The 14,741-nt window shown below is 43.3% G+C and overlaps 1 protein-coding gene and 1 non-coding gene across 2 annotated transcripts; one reads left to right on the top strand and one right to left on the bottom strand.

Annotated features, from left to right (window-relative positions):
• The first annotated feature begins 7,334 nt into the window (after positions 1–7,334).
• On the top strand, positions 7,335–7,473 carry LOC123445826. The gene has a single exon (XR_006631194.1). It is a non-coding gene; the product is annotated as a small nucleolar RNA Z247 (small nucleolar RNA).
• Positions 7,474–13,153: 5,680 nt separating this feature from the next.
• LOC123444518 (peroxidase 2-like) lies at positions 13,154–14,539 on the bottom strand. The gene is made up of 2 exons (XM_045121253.1): positions 14,195–14,539; positions 13,154–14,086 (listed from the first exon to the last, which is right to left on the bottom strand). The coding sequence occupies exons 1-2, from the start codon at positions 14,513–14,515 to the stop codon at positions 13,340–13,342; spliced, it is 1,068 nt and encodes a 355-aa protein (XP_044977188.1). The 5' UTR covers positions 14,516–14,539; the 3' UTR covers positions 13,154–13,339.
• Positions 14,540–14,741: the final 202 nt, after the last annotated feature.

Below are 14,741 nucleotides of genomic sequence, written 5' to 3'. Positions count from 1 at the left end.
ATTCGTTCAAAAGATGAAATTGAAGGTAATATCGATATATCGGTCAATGTGCAGACGACTCCAGTTCTACCATTATGTGAATTTCTCAACCATATTTATTAAGTAATTTATATTGTTTATTTAAAAATAGTTGACAACTTATTTCCTTTGACGGCTTATTTCCGTTCTTCAAAAAATGTACAAAAGATGGTAGACAGAACCTATTACTACAATGATGAAGCAGAATTAACTTATAAGGAGAAACATCATCTTGTCGCATTTATCAATGATCTTGAGAATTACAATACCTATCAGCAAACTCCCCTACATTATGGTCAATACGTGCCACTAGTGAACGTGGTGAACTACGGTAACATGCATGGAGATTGCATGGTAAAATTTTCTACTATTACGACATCCGTGCATATTTTGCATAAATTCTTGTAAAACTAAATTACATTGCTAGCTACAAAGTTAATACTATGTTTTTCAACAGAAAATCCCATAAGATTGTGTGCCTCATCTGATGTTTCCAAGAGGTGGCGTTGATGTTATGAGCATACGACCAGCATGGCCAGGTCAGCCTAGGTATTTGCATCACTCCTGTCCATACCGGATTTCTAAAACCGATGAAATGACAAACAAAGATTGAAAAAAATGTATGATCAATCGTAGAGAGCTGCTTGGAAGCAACATTGTGCGTAGGCCAAGAATGGAAGACAAGATGATCTCTATTCTCCATAATGGAGAGTCGGGGCCTATCTTGTTTTATGATATTGTATCTAAGAGAGGGTAGAGTAAGTCCTATGAGAGAGGGGTAGGTCCTAGGGACAATGTGTTATTATGTGCTACAATATGTTATAGTTGATGATGATGGGGAGGAGGAGTTGTGATTATGACTAGTGACCAACTTTTGTTATATGATGTCTCATTGACGAAAATGATGATTAAATAGTGTTGGTGGTAATGGCTATGATGATTATTAGCTATAGTCAAGCAAGAGTTTTTATATTAATATGATGATGATGTTGATCATGATGATTTGTTATTATGATCATGATTGGTTATTATATCATTGGGGGAAGGAAAGAGGATTAGATTCATGTGTGGATGAATCTTCGACGTTGGGTTCATTATCCCACATGTCGTAAATGAATGGTCGGTGCGCCACAATACCTAAGAGACCGAGGATAACTTGCTAAAGTCGTTACTTCTACATCACAGAGAAAGAGAGGACACTTCTCTCTATTAGCTCGCTAACACAATATGAAACCCCTAAATTAACCCTTCAAAACCCCCAACACACTCCCTATTAAAAAAAAACTCACCTCCTGGTCCCGGTTGGTATTACCAACCGGGACTATAGGCCCTCCTGCCTGGGCTCCCCGCAGAGGCCACGTGGAGGCCCTTCTGTCTCGGTTGGTAAAGAGAACGGGACTAAAGGTTTTGGGCTTTAGTCCCGACCCTTTAGTCCCGGTTCCGAAACCGGGGCTAATGGGCCTCTGGAACCGGGACAAATGGGCAATTTTCTACTAGTGGTGGGTGCATCCAACGGGCTATATGCATTACACACATTGCATAAAAAATTGAATTTAAACTTTTACAAGGAATGAAAATAATTTAAAGTTAAATTTAGAATATATTACATTTCCTTCAAAAATACCGGCCGTCAAATGCGTCCATGGGATGGATTGGAAGCCCGCAAGTATTATGCTGGAGCAGAGAAGTGTGTAAAAGATGACCTTCATATCCACGCACATCAGCTAGGCATTAAAAAGGACAGGGGTGGGACGGATGGGTGAGTGTTGGGGGGGGGGGGCTTCCACACGTTTGGATTAAATGGGACCGACGAGATATGATTGGCTGGCTAACACGCGGGCCCGAGAATGGTCGTGTGCATTTGTACAGAAAAGCCTACCTATGGCCTGATAAAAATGACCTTACTCATTTGGACATCCGACGCCATCAATATGGCGCCATAGTTAAGAAATAGTGGTGACGTTGAAGATGACACCAACAATATTTGAAATACTTATGAGTCGAATTATGTTGTGCGTCGGCATTATGATCTGTATCTATGACGTCCACATTATTCCAATGTCACAACTACTGAAATACATTGCAGATGTTGTAGCTTCTTAGCACGTCGTTACTTAATTTGTAAGCATTGGAAAATCTAGTCTCATAACTGCCACATGATTATGACACAATTGGTTTCGATTGCATTGAGGGGGCATCTACCAGAAAATGTTCGATTAGCCATTGTGAAGCTATGTGTATTCCTCAATGTAATTTCTTAGAAGGTAATCGATACAGAAATCCTACCAAGGTTACAGAATGATTTGGTGCAATGTCTTGTCAGTTTTGAGTTGGTGTTTCTGCCATCCTTCTTCAATATCATGACACGCGTCCTAGTTCACCTAGTCGAAGAGATATCCATACTGGGTCCTGTATTTTTACATAATATGTTTCCCTTTGAGAGGTTCAAGGGAGTCTTAAAGAAATATGTTCACAACCATGCTAGGCCAGAAGGAAGCATTTCCAAGGGCCATGAAACAGAGGAGGTTATTGAGTTTTGTGTTGACTTTATTTCGGACCTTAAGCAGATTGGTGTGCCTGAATCGCGGCATGAGGGGATACTGAGTGAAAAAGGCACATTAGGAAAGGATTCGATAATATGTAGGGACGGGCATTCTTGGGCGCAAGCACACTACACAGTTCTACAAAATTCTACCTTGATGGCCCCGTATATCAGTGAACACAAGAATATTCTACGCTCCAAACATCCGGAGTAGTGTGATGACTGGATTAGACGTGAACACATGGGGATTTTCGGCGGTTAGTTGCAAACACATCTCATGGGTACCAACACTGTTGGGGATGACTTGTACCTTTTGGCTAGGACACCATCTTCGACTGTATTGACTTTCCAAGGGTATGAGATAAATGAGAATACATTTTACACGACCATCCAAGATAAAAAGAGAACCAACCAAAACAGTGGTGTCCGCTTTGATGCAACAAACACCAATAGGACAAAGGACACAAATTATGGTTACATAGCGGAGATATGGGTACTTCACTATGGACGTGATTTTAAGGTCCCTTTGTTTCAGTGCAAATGGGTCAATCTGACAGGAGTCGGGATAATGGAACACGAGCGATACGGAATGACAACACTGGATCTCAACAATCTTGGGTACACAGATGAATTCATCCTAGCCAATGCCATGGCGCAGGTATTCTATGTGAAGGACTTGTCTACCAAACCTAGAAAAAGAAAAGATAAGGAAGTGACTACATCATACGATGAGCCAAAGCACCACATAGTTTCATGAATTTCCTTCCTTCAAAGTGAAGGCTGACCCAAGCATCCTATTAAATGATGAAGACTGACCATGGTTACGACACAAAGGGGTGCACGCGAAGAAAAACTTTTATATCCCAAGATCCCACTCTGGAATGTGACCAGCTTCACCGTCATCACTTTCTTCTCTAGCGAGTTTCCGGACTTTGTAGTGCTTTTCTCGGATGTGGGTGAAATGATGATACCATGCCAAATTTCAACCTTTTCAGATTTCATTTGTAGTGCTTTTCAATTTCAGGGTTATTTAGCACAAAAAATGATTAAATGCATTAAAATAGCAAATGAAGTCACAAAGGGTTGAAAATTGATGAGGGTTATTTGAATGGTGCATATTGAATGTACAAAAAGTCTGAGTTGAAATAAGCTTAAAAATTAAATGCCTTTGTAATGGATGCGTATTCGTCTGAAACCTTGATACTTCGAAAGAGATTGTCTAGTTTGTACACAAAGTACATTAAGTTTTTATCGTAACCCTCTCAACTTTTTAACACATTCTATGTGGGTGAAATGATGATACCATACCAGATTTCAACCTTTTCAGATATCATTTGTAGTGTTTTTTAAATATCAGGGTCATTTAGCTTAAAAAAACATTAAATGCATGAAAATAGAAAATGAAGTCAGAGATGAGGTGGCTTTGAATGATGCATATTGAACGCACAAAAAGACTGAAGTTCAAGTAAGCTTAAAAAAAATGAAATGCCTTTGTAACAAACGAGTATTTGTGTGAAACTCTCATACTTCAAAAGATATTGTCTAGTTTGTATACGAAGTGCATCTAGTTTTTGCCGTAACTCTCTCAACTTTTTAGCACATGCTATATGCGTGAAATGATGATACCATGTCAAATTTCAATCTTTTCAGAGTTCATTTATAGTGCTTTTCAAATTAATAAGTGCAAAATCAATTATGCAATTTCTTGTCAAAATGATACTATATAGTTGATAGAAATCTTCAAGATGAATCCACAGAAATTTAAATCAACTCATTTGGTTTAGTTTCAAATTGTTATGTATTTTACAAGAACTAATTTCAATCTATAAAATTGAATCTCTCAAATAATTAAAACAAAGGAAAAATGTACAAAACTAAAAGAGTGAAACATATTTTTTTGATTAAAACACATATTTTAAAATATCCTAAAGATACCCAAATTGAACATACTCATAAAACACATTAATATTAAACAGAAGGAAAAGATAATCACTCAAAAATCTATTTTTAAACTAAAGTTATTCACAAACTAATGATTCACAATTTTTTTAAAGAATTCAAATTTAAACTATTCAATTTTGAAAACTACTCGCACTAAGAGTTTACAATTTTTTTGACCTAAAGTAAAAATATTCACTCAAAAGCTCTAAATATTCTAAAAGTTATTCAAAATCTAGAAACCATACTTTTTAGAAAAACAAATAAAAGTCTAAAAAGCAACCTTTAGTCCAGCTTCGTATCACCAACCCGGACCCGGTTGATATCACCAACCGGGACTAAAGGTCCACCTTCGTGCGCGGAATTTACGCCGCCGAAAAGGCGAGGTCCCTTAGTCCCGGTATATAAGTGCCTCTTCTCGTGCTGCTAGCCACCGCGCGGGAGAAGGGTCACTTCGACGCCGCGAGGCTGCCCAAAATCGCCATCGTCGTCGCCGTTACCGCTCCTCGATGTCGCCCTCCTCCTCGCCGGTCTCCTCCGTCATCGTCGCCACCCCTCTCCTCAGCAACACCGATAAGGCCCCTCCCCCTTCCTAAGATCATATGTCCCTGTCGGCCCCGCCTTCGATGCTCGGCCCCACCCATCGTAGCGCCGCTGCCGGCCCCGCCTCCGCTTCCGCTACTCGCCCCGCCCACGGCAACGCCACCGCCGACCCCACCTCTGCCTCCTCCTCCGATGGTCACCCCCGCCCACCGCAGCGCAGTTCGGCCCCACGCAGCTCATTTTAGAAATTTTATATAGAAATTTGAGAAAATTTACATATTTTAGAATGTAGATTAATTCATTTTGATCCGTATTTAGTCCATAGTGTAATCTCTAAAAAGTCTTATATTTAGAAATGGAGGGAGTAATGTTGATGTGAATTACTAGGTTACTTCTTATTAGGCTCCTCCGGTATTTGTGCTAATGTTCACGTAAAAAAAATACTAGGTTACTTCTTATTAGGCATTAAGTTCTCCACATCGACGGCTGACTACTATATATAATTCAGCTTTTTCATGAAATACTAAAATGTTAATCTTCGAATCGCTAAGCATTAAGAAAAAAATTGCAGTCGATTTTTGATCTTAGAATCATGAACATAGAAAATGGCGTGGTCCGATGATGATAGGATCCATGCGTCCCTTTTGTGCTAGGATGACACGTGTATATGCAACTTCTATCCTCACCTAGACAACGGTACATCCTTCATTGTCAAGCTGACGGATAAATTTGAAATTATTACGGTATGTAAAGACAACATGTATTTTTTTGTTACTGAAGAAGTATGTGTGCTTTTTTGCTTTAGTTAACCTTTAATTTTATTTTATACAATTCGACTAGTGCCTTTCCTGCCATGCAAGATTTGTTGTCTTGAACAAGTTTCATTTCAAAGAGAACGATATTACAATGCCTAAGATAGCTCACCTAAGAACGGAACATTTCACTTTTGTTATCAAAGTAAAAAAATGAAGAAGATCATACATATTTTGATTGTTTTAATTGGAGAGCATTCTGCAAGGCATATGTGTTGAATGAGGACATGAACATTGCCTTCGATCCTGATAATGATGATGTTCGTGATAATAATATAGGAATTTTGATGCATGCGAAGGATGACTTGATTCCAGTTCTACCTCGAGGTGCATTGGTAAACAAATTTGTTAGGTAATTTATATTGATTATTGAATAGTATCCCGTACTCATCCTGACTAAATTTCATTATTTTCAATTATTAGCCTATTTCCGTGCGACAAGAACTGCACGAGAGATAATAGATCGGACCTACTACAGTTATGGCTCCGAGCTTACTTGGTTGAAGAAAAATCATCTCATTTCATTTATTCATGATGTTAAGTATCATGCTAATTATTACATGTGTGGCAACATTTACCATGGATATGTGCCACTAGTACACCAATTGAGCCCTTATAACATCACTTTAGACAACTTTGTAAGAATTTTTTAGCATTGCGTAACTAGTCCATCTTTTTCATACATTGTTCTTAAGCGAAACTAGTTTAGCTTGTTAGACAATTGTATAGGATACGGTTGTAGTTTAAACCCTTTTCTATCTCTTCTCTGATATCCCTTATCTCATGTAACCTCTTGATAAGATCTTGCCTTGTACTCCAAGATATTGTGATATAAATACATTGCGGCCCGAGACAAAGGGTTCTACGCTTCGTCATATGGTCATCAGAGCCCTTCCTCTCGACGCCTAGCTACCGAAAAGAGAACCCGCTCCATCGATCGTAGAGAGTCGACGATGACAGGCCCCGCGCTCCCCACCATTGCATCCACCCAGATTACATCCGTCGCGCCCACATCCTCCTCCAATACCTCGCTCTCTCTCGGTCCACCTCCATCAGAGAAGCTCACTAGGACGAACTTCCTTCTTTGGAAGGCCGTCGTGCTACCCCAGATCAAGGGGGTACAGATGGAACACTTCCTCGACGCCGCAAGCCCGGCGCCTCCTGCCACCATCGCCATCACCAAGGATGGGAAGGAAGAGCAGGTCTTCAACTACGCCAGATCAATCTGGTACGCGCAGCAACAGCAGGTACAAGGATACCTCATGGGATCTCTCTCTCGAGAAGTTCTCGCGCAAGTGGTGATGCTCCAGACGCCGGTCGAGGTATGGACTTCCATCCATACCATGTTTGCTGCACAAACACAAGCCCAAAAGATCAACACAAGGATGGCCCTCACCAATCTACAAAAAGGTAATCTAACCATGGCAGAATACCTTGGAAAGATCAAAACCCTTACAGATGAAGTTGCCTGCGCCGGTGCACCGCTCGGAGATGCCGAGATCATCTCTCACGTCATCGCCGGCCTCGACATCGACTACAACCCTGTGATCTCGGCCTTGGCCGCGCGGGTCGAACCGGTCACGGTTCAGGAGCTCTACAGCCAGCTTCTGAGCTTCGACGCCCGGCTCAGTATGCTGCATGGAACCAATCTACGCCAATCCTCTATCAACGCTGCCTCCCGCAGATGTGGTCGTGGGCGTGGACAGCAAGGGCGCGGACGCGAAAACGGCGGTGGAGGACGCGCCGGAAACCAGGGCCAGGCTCGCCCTGGTGGTGGTGGTGACCGCGGCGGCGGTGATCGCGGCGGTGGCTACAACAACGGCTACAACGGCGGCGGCTACAACAACAATCACCGACCGAGATGCCAGCTTTGCAAGAAGCCGGGCCACGAAGTCATTGACTGCTGGCACCGGTATGATGAGGACTAGACGCCCGAAACACGGCAAGCTACTGCCGCCACACGGAAACACGGTGGAGCCGATGGTGAGACGGTTTGGTACGCCGACTCCGGCGCCACAGATCATGTCACGAATGAGCTAGAAAAGCTGGCTCTCAGGGAGAGGTACCACGGCAACGACCAGATTCACACTGCAAGTGGTGGAGGTATGGATATTCTTCACATTGGTCAATCCTCCATTAATTCCCCTAGCCTCAAACGTGATCTTGTTCTTAAAGATGTTCTCCATGTTCCACAAGCCGACAAGAATCTAGCTTCCATGTCCCGTTTGACATCCGACAACAATATTTTCTTTGAAACTCATCCTACCTATTTTTTCATTAAAGATCGGGCAACGAGGGAACTCATCCATCGCGGTAGATGCATTGGAGGACTATACCCCATCACATCAAGAGTCTTAATCGACAGCGTCGTCGCCAAGTTTATTATGCCACCAAGCCGTCACTAGCCAGATGGCACCAAAGATTAGGGCATCCTTCTTCAAATATAGTTAAGCAAGTAGTCGATAAAGGCAATCTTGCATTGTCAAGTAGTTCCAATACAGAGTCTGTTTGTGAAGCTTGTCAATGTGCCAAGAGTCACCAACTTCCCTATCCCTTGTCAAATAGTGTGTCTCATGCTCCTTTAGAGCTTATTTTCAGTGATGTATGGGGTCATCCAAGAGATTCTTTTGGTAGAAAGAAATATTATGTCAGTTTCATCGATGATTATAGCAAATTCACATGGATCTATTTGCTTAAAAACAAATCTGAAGTTTTCTCTGTCTTTCAAGAATTCCAAACACTTGTTGAGAGACAATTTGAAAAAAAGATCCTTGCAGTTCAAAGTGACTGGGGAGGAGAGTATGAGAAACTTAACTCCTTCTTTCGTAGCATTGGGATTATTCACCATGTCTCTTGTCCCCATGCTCATCAACAAAATGGTTCGGCCGAACGAAAACACCGTCATATTGTTGAAGTTGGCCTATCCCTTCTAGCTCACGCATCCATGCCACTTAAATATTCGGATGAGGCCTTTATCACGGCCACATACCTTATAAATCGTTTGCCTAGTCGAGTAATTGGCAACACTACTCCATTGGAACGTTTGTTTCATCAAAAACCAGACTACAGTTCTCTCAAAATCTTTGGGTGTGCATGTTACCCAAACCTTCGTCCGTATAATCATCATAAACTCGAATTTCGGTCTACACAATGTGTGTTCCTTGGTTATAGTAATCTCCATAAAGGCTACAAGTGTCTACACATCTCATCCGGTCGTATCTATATTTCCCGTGATGTTATTTTTGATGAAACCATGTTTCCCTTTGCTAAACTCCATCCTAATGCGGGAGCTCTTTTGCGTGCCGAAATCTCCCTTCTTTCCGAGCCTATTTCATCTTCTAATCACGGGGGTGAATTAATTAGGACTAATCATGTGAAAAATATCATGGAATATGTTGAAACTGACATTGAAAATGCAGCTACAGGGCATTATTTCATGTACCCAGATGCAGCCAAGACTCGCGCGGAAATCCAAGCTGATCCGCTGGCTGCTGCAGCTCCTGCAGGCGTGCGATCCGAGGTTGTCACCCGGCGCAGTCTGCCCGACAAGGAGTCCCAGGCGGATTCTCCCGCGCCAACCGCCCGCAACCGCGTGGCCGACAGCACCCCACCTGCGGGGTCCACCCGCATCGGCGGCTCCCACGCGCCAATCGCCAGCGGCGCCCACGTGGCCGACAGCCCCCCCCCCCCCCGTGTGGAGCCCACCCGCGTCGGCGGATCCCAGGAGGATCCTCCCGAGCCAACCGACAGCGCCCCACGTGCGGCGCCCACCCGCGCCAGCGCCGCCTTCGACGAGATCCCAAGCGCGGCGCCCATTGGCTCCACCAACAGTGGCCCGCCTTCTGGCACTGTTGGTGCGGGGGCCAGCCCGACCGGTTTGATCGGTTCCTCTACGGCTGACTCTTCTGTGGACAGACCTGCAGCAACTCTAGCTCCTCCTTCTCCTCGTCATACACGGTCTCGGTCAGGTGTTGTCGAGGATAAGAAATATACAGACGGTACAATCAGATATGACACACACAAACGTGCTTTCCTCACAAGTACTGGTGAACAAATAACTTTGCATGATGCCCTTGCTCACAAGGAATGGAAGAAAGCCATGGATGTTGAGTATGATGCACTGATTCAAAATAAAACATGGCGGTTAGTCTTACCAAAGAAAGGTGCAAATGTGATAGATTGCAAATGGGTATATAAAATAAAAAAAGAGCTGATGGTAGTATAGACAGATACAAAGCTAGACTGGTTGCAAAAGGGTTTAAACAAAGGTTTGGTATTGATTATGAGGATACTTTCAGCCCTGTTATTAAGTCAGCCACTATTCGACTTGTACTGTCTATTGCTATTTCCAAAGGTTGGAGCCTACGACAGCTAGACGTCCAGAACGTGTTTCTTCATGGTGTTCTTGAGGAAGAAGTGTTCATGCGGCAACCACCAGGGTATAAAAACAAGAACACACCACATCATGTCTGCAAGTTGGATAAAGCTTTGTATGGGTTGAAACAGGCCCCAAGAGCCTGGTATTCAAGGTTAAGTACACAGTTACAAAAACTTGGGTTCACACCATCAAAGGCAGATACCTCCTTATTCTTCTACAGTAAGAACAATGTTACTATATTTGTTCTTGTTTATGTTGATGATATAATTGTTGCCAGCTCAAGTCCAGATGCTACAACTTGTCTGCTTAAAGATTTAAAGCTAGAGTTTGCTCTTAAAGATCTAGGAGATCTTCGCTACTTTCTTGGAAATGAGGTAAATTAAGAAGATAAAAGATGGTATACTTCTTACACAAGAAAGGTATACTACTGATATTCTCAAAAGAATAGGTATGGAAAAATGTAAGCCAGTTAGTACACCTATCTCTACTTCAGAAAAACTCACCGTTGAGAGTGGAGAAGCACTTGGGCCAGATGATGCAACAAACTATAGGAGTATTGTAGGAGCATTGTAGTATTTAACTCTCACACGACCTGATATTTCATATTCTGTCAACAAAGTATGTCAATACTTACATGCTCCTACTAATTCTCATTGGACAGCAGTAAAAAGAATTTTGAGGTATCTGAAGTTTACAAAAGGACTTGGTCTTCAAATTGTAAAATCTCCATCTATGCTTGTGTCAGCCTACTCTGATGCAGACTAGGCAGGATGTGCTGATGACAGAAGATCAACAGGTGGTTTAGCTGTATTTCTGGGAACAAATCTTGTGTCATGGAGTGCAAGGAAGCAGGCAACAGTCTCAAGGTCTAGTACTGAGGCTGAATATAAGGCTTTAGCAAATGCAACAACTGAGGTAATGTGGATTCAGACTTTGCTACATGAACTTGGAATCAAGGTGCCTCAGGCTGCCAGATTATGGTGTGACAATCTTGGTGCAACCTATCTCTCAGCTAATCCTGTTTTTCATGTAAGAACAAAACATATTGAGGTTGATTTTCAGTTTGTCAGAGAAAGAGTAACACACAAATTACTTGATATAAGGTTCATTCCAACAGGTGATCAACTTGCTGATGGGTTCACCAAACCTCTCACAATGAGGAGGCTAGATGATTTTAAGTACAATCTCAACCTTGCTAAATAGGGTTTAGATTGAGGGGGAGTGTTAGACAATTGTATAGGATACAGTTGTAGTTTAAACCCTTTTCTATCTCTTCTCTAATCTCCCTTATCTCATGTAACCTCTTGATAAGATCTTGCCTTGTACTCCAAGATATTGTGATATAAATACATTGCGGCCCGAGACAAAGGGTTCTACGCTTCGTCATATAGCTAACTATGTTATTATTACTTATGTTCTTCAACATGTACTTCCATGAGAGACCGTGTCTAAATGGATGTTTGCCACCGGTAATTTGCATATGGTTAGCTTACGGCCACTCCCGATTAATTACAATGATAAATACAGGATATCTCAAAGTGAAGAAACCCTGAAAATCAAAGGATGGAGAAATGGAATACAAGTATCCACGACACCACTTGGAGAGGAATACTTGCGCATCCCACAAGTTGGAGATAGGTTGATCTGTGTTCTTCAATGGGGAGATGTTGGAGCTTGCCTTTATTATGCTTTTTTTTTTACCTAAGAGAGAGTAGTAATAATTAGTGTTTCAACCTTGTGATAACCACAATGATGAGGAGTTGATTAAGATGATGATGAGTTGTTGGATGTTGAATGATGATGAGTTGATTAAGATGATGATGATGAGTTGTTATATGACATATACTAGTACAAATTAGATGGATGCAATAGACCAATATCGTATTTTCCTCTAATTTAATTTGGTCTATCGCATCGATCTAATTTGTACTGATGTTGGATGTTGTTCTTTCATAATTTATACTGATGTTGTATATAAATATGTGTAACCACATGAAAATACAATATAAATATAAAAGAAAATGAAAACACGACCTTTTAGTCCCGGTTGATAACCCTAAAGGTCCTCCTGCTTGGGCGTCCGACAGCGGCCACGTGAAGCTCCTTTAGTCCCGGTTGAACATGAACCGGGACTAAGGGGCTTTAGTCTCTAATTATTAGCTCCGGTTGGCTATAGCCCTCCCCAACAGAAACTATAGCCATGTTTTCTACTAGTGACAACATGTCCACGGCCGGTTACAAAATACCAACACGTCTCAATATGGATTTGACCAGGATCTTTTAGAACTTTGCCTACATGCATATATGTACAAGATGTTACTTGCAAAAGATATTTGGATAGTTACAATGTTGTTCAAAATATAATATATTTAGGTTTGTTATAACTTTTGCGACAATTGAAATTTTCTTGTGCTAAAATATATATCCCTTCCTATTCATATTAATTGTTGCAGCTTTAGTACAACTTCAACAATTATTATGGATTGGGGAGAGTAATATCTTACTTATGTTAGTATATAAGTATTCTTGGTTATTTTATCAAAGATCCGTCTTCCTGGACACCAATGCATGAGGTGATTTTTGTAGATGCTTATAATGTGAGCCAAAAATAATAGTAAAAACATCAAAGTTTGCATATTAATTTCCCTACCACATCTTGATTCTGGCACTTTTTATAGGAGAACACAAAGGTAGTTTCAGAAAAGAAGTTTTTCTCCGTTGCAACGTACGAACATGTTTGCCATTTGTAATATACCATTAAACATTGCCGAACATGAAGATTTCTGGGCTTGGCATGATGAAAAAATAGGGAAGGGGGGAGGGGGTCTTCTCGACGTACAAGATGTTAGTCACATTGATGCAATATAAAATCGTGAGAAACAACTAGAAAAATAATGGAATTGTAGGTGAACACAATATTTACTTGGTACTTACTGTATACCTTTATTAACAGACACACATAGACACGCACGCGCGCCGGCACACACAGAGTTTTAGTAGTATGAGAAAACCAACAATGACAGTAGCTAGACGGAGTTACATCTCATCGTCGGGCGATTCCGCCATGGATGGAGCCAGCCAACGACCCCGCATTACTACTAGCTGACGTTAGTTGTTGACTCTGGAGCATACCTTCCTGATCTCTGCGCCTTGCTGGTCGCCTCTGGTCTTGATCCCGATTTTTCCCATATTCTCCATTGCTCTCTCGAACTTCCTCTCCCACGCCCCGGCCCTGTTCGCGTTTTCTGTCACCTGCGCTATTGTTTCAGTCGAGTTGAGCACGGCGTCTGAGGTGAACAACACTTTCCTGTCGATCACGTTCTGGTAGTACTGCCTGTCCAGGACGTCGGGGGTCACATCGTCTTGGTTCACGTTGGTGTTGTCATCTCCGTTGCACTGGGCCCTGAGCTTGGCGGCAAATGCCGGGTCCATCTCAGAGAGACGGCTGGAGGAAAACATGCAGCGGGCGCGGCCGATTGTGTGTGCACCGGAGAGCACGACCATCTCGTCAGAGGTGAGCCCTTTGGCCGCGAAGCTCGCCTGGAGCTCCGTGACATTGGAGAAGGGCCCGGGCAGCTGGTCGGTCTCGTTGGCAAAGGACTCGCGCCCGTCATAGCGGCCGCCCTGCGTCGGGATGTTGATCCTGCGGTTGCTGAGGAAGTAGGACGCGTCGCGGGCGGCGAAGGCGACGACGTCGGCGCATGAGACTGTGCCTGGGCAGGCGGCCTCGATCGCCGCCTTGGCCTCGTCGATCACCTCGAACCCTCGCAGGCTGTCCTTGTTTGGAGGGCCCTCCCTCTCCGTGTCCATGTTGTTAGAGTCGGTCGCGGTGAGGAGAACGGAAGCATCGCACCCCTGAATATAATTAACACGAAGGACCTCATAATGAACACATGTTGATCTTCTTAAACGACAATGGAGTTAGCATACAAACTAGAATCGACAAGCTGTGTCTGTGTGTACCCGAACGAAGCAGTCGTGGAAGAAGAGACGGATGAGCCCTGCACCAATGCCGGGGTTCGCAGCCACAGCCTTCCTCACGGCAGCCGTGACGAGCTTCTCCGCGCTAGGGCACCTGCTGTTGTAATAGCCGTAGCTGAGCCCTGACCCGGAGGGAGAAGGTATCCTCTGCCGACGCTGAATGTCTGGCCTCGAGCGACAGAGCCGCGGGTTGTAGCTGGGTAGCCTCAGCCAGCCGTTGAAGCAAATGCTGGCGCCCTCGCACGCCGCCGGCCCGGCGATGAACGCGGCCAGGAGGATGAGCGCTGCGAGCTTAGTCGCCATCTTCTGATGGTCGTGTCGTGTGTTGTTTGCTCTGGCTGTGTTACGGGTGCCGTATTTATAGGTCGTCTGGGACGAGCACGTAGCCATGTAAGAAGGCATTGGCGCGTGGCCAACGACGTATGGGCGGAGCACGCTGCGACGGTGTGGCCGACCTCGATATTTTGTGGTGGCGGTGTGCTCGCAGACAAGAGTTAGGCTGACCGTTGAAAGTTGCATGGGAACAGTG

This window comes from Hordeum vulgare, chromosome 3H (genome assembly GCF_904849725.1).
Source record: "Hordeum vulgare subsp. vulgare chromosome 3H, MorexV3_pseudomolecules_assembly, whole genome shotgun sequence".
NCBI classification, from domain to species: Eukaryota; Viridiplantae; Streptophyta; class Magnoliopsida; order Poales; family Poaceae; genus Hordeum; species Hordeum vulgare.
This window is presented reverse-complemented; position numbering and strand designations above follow the sequence as displayed.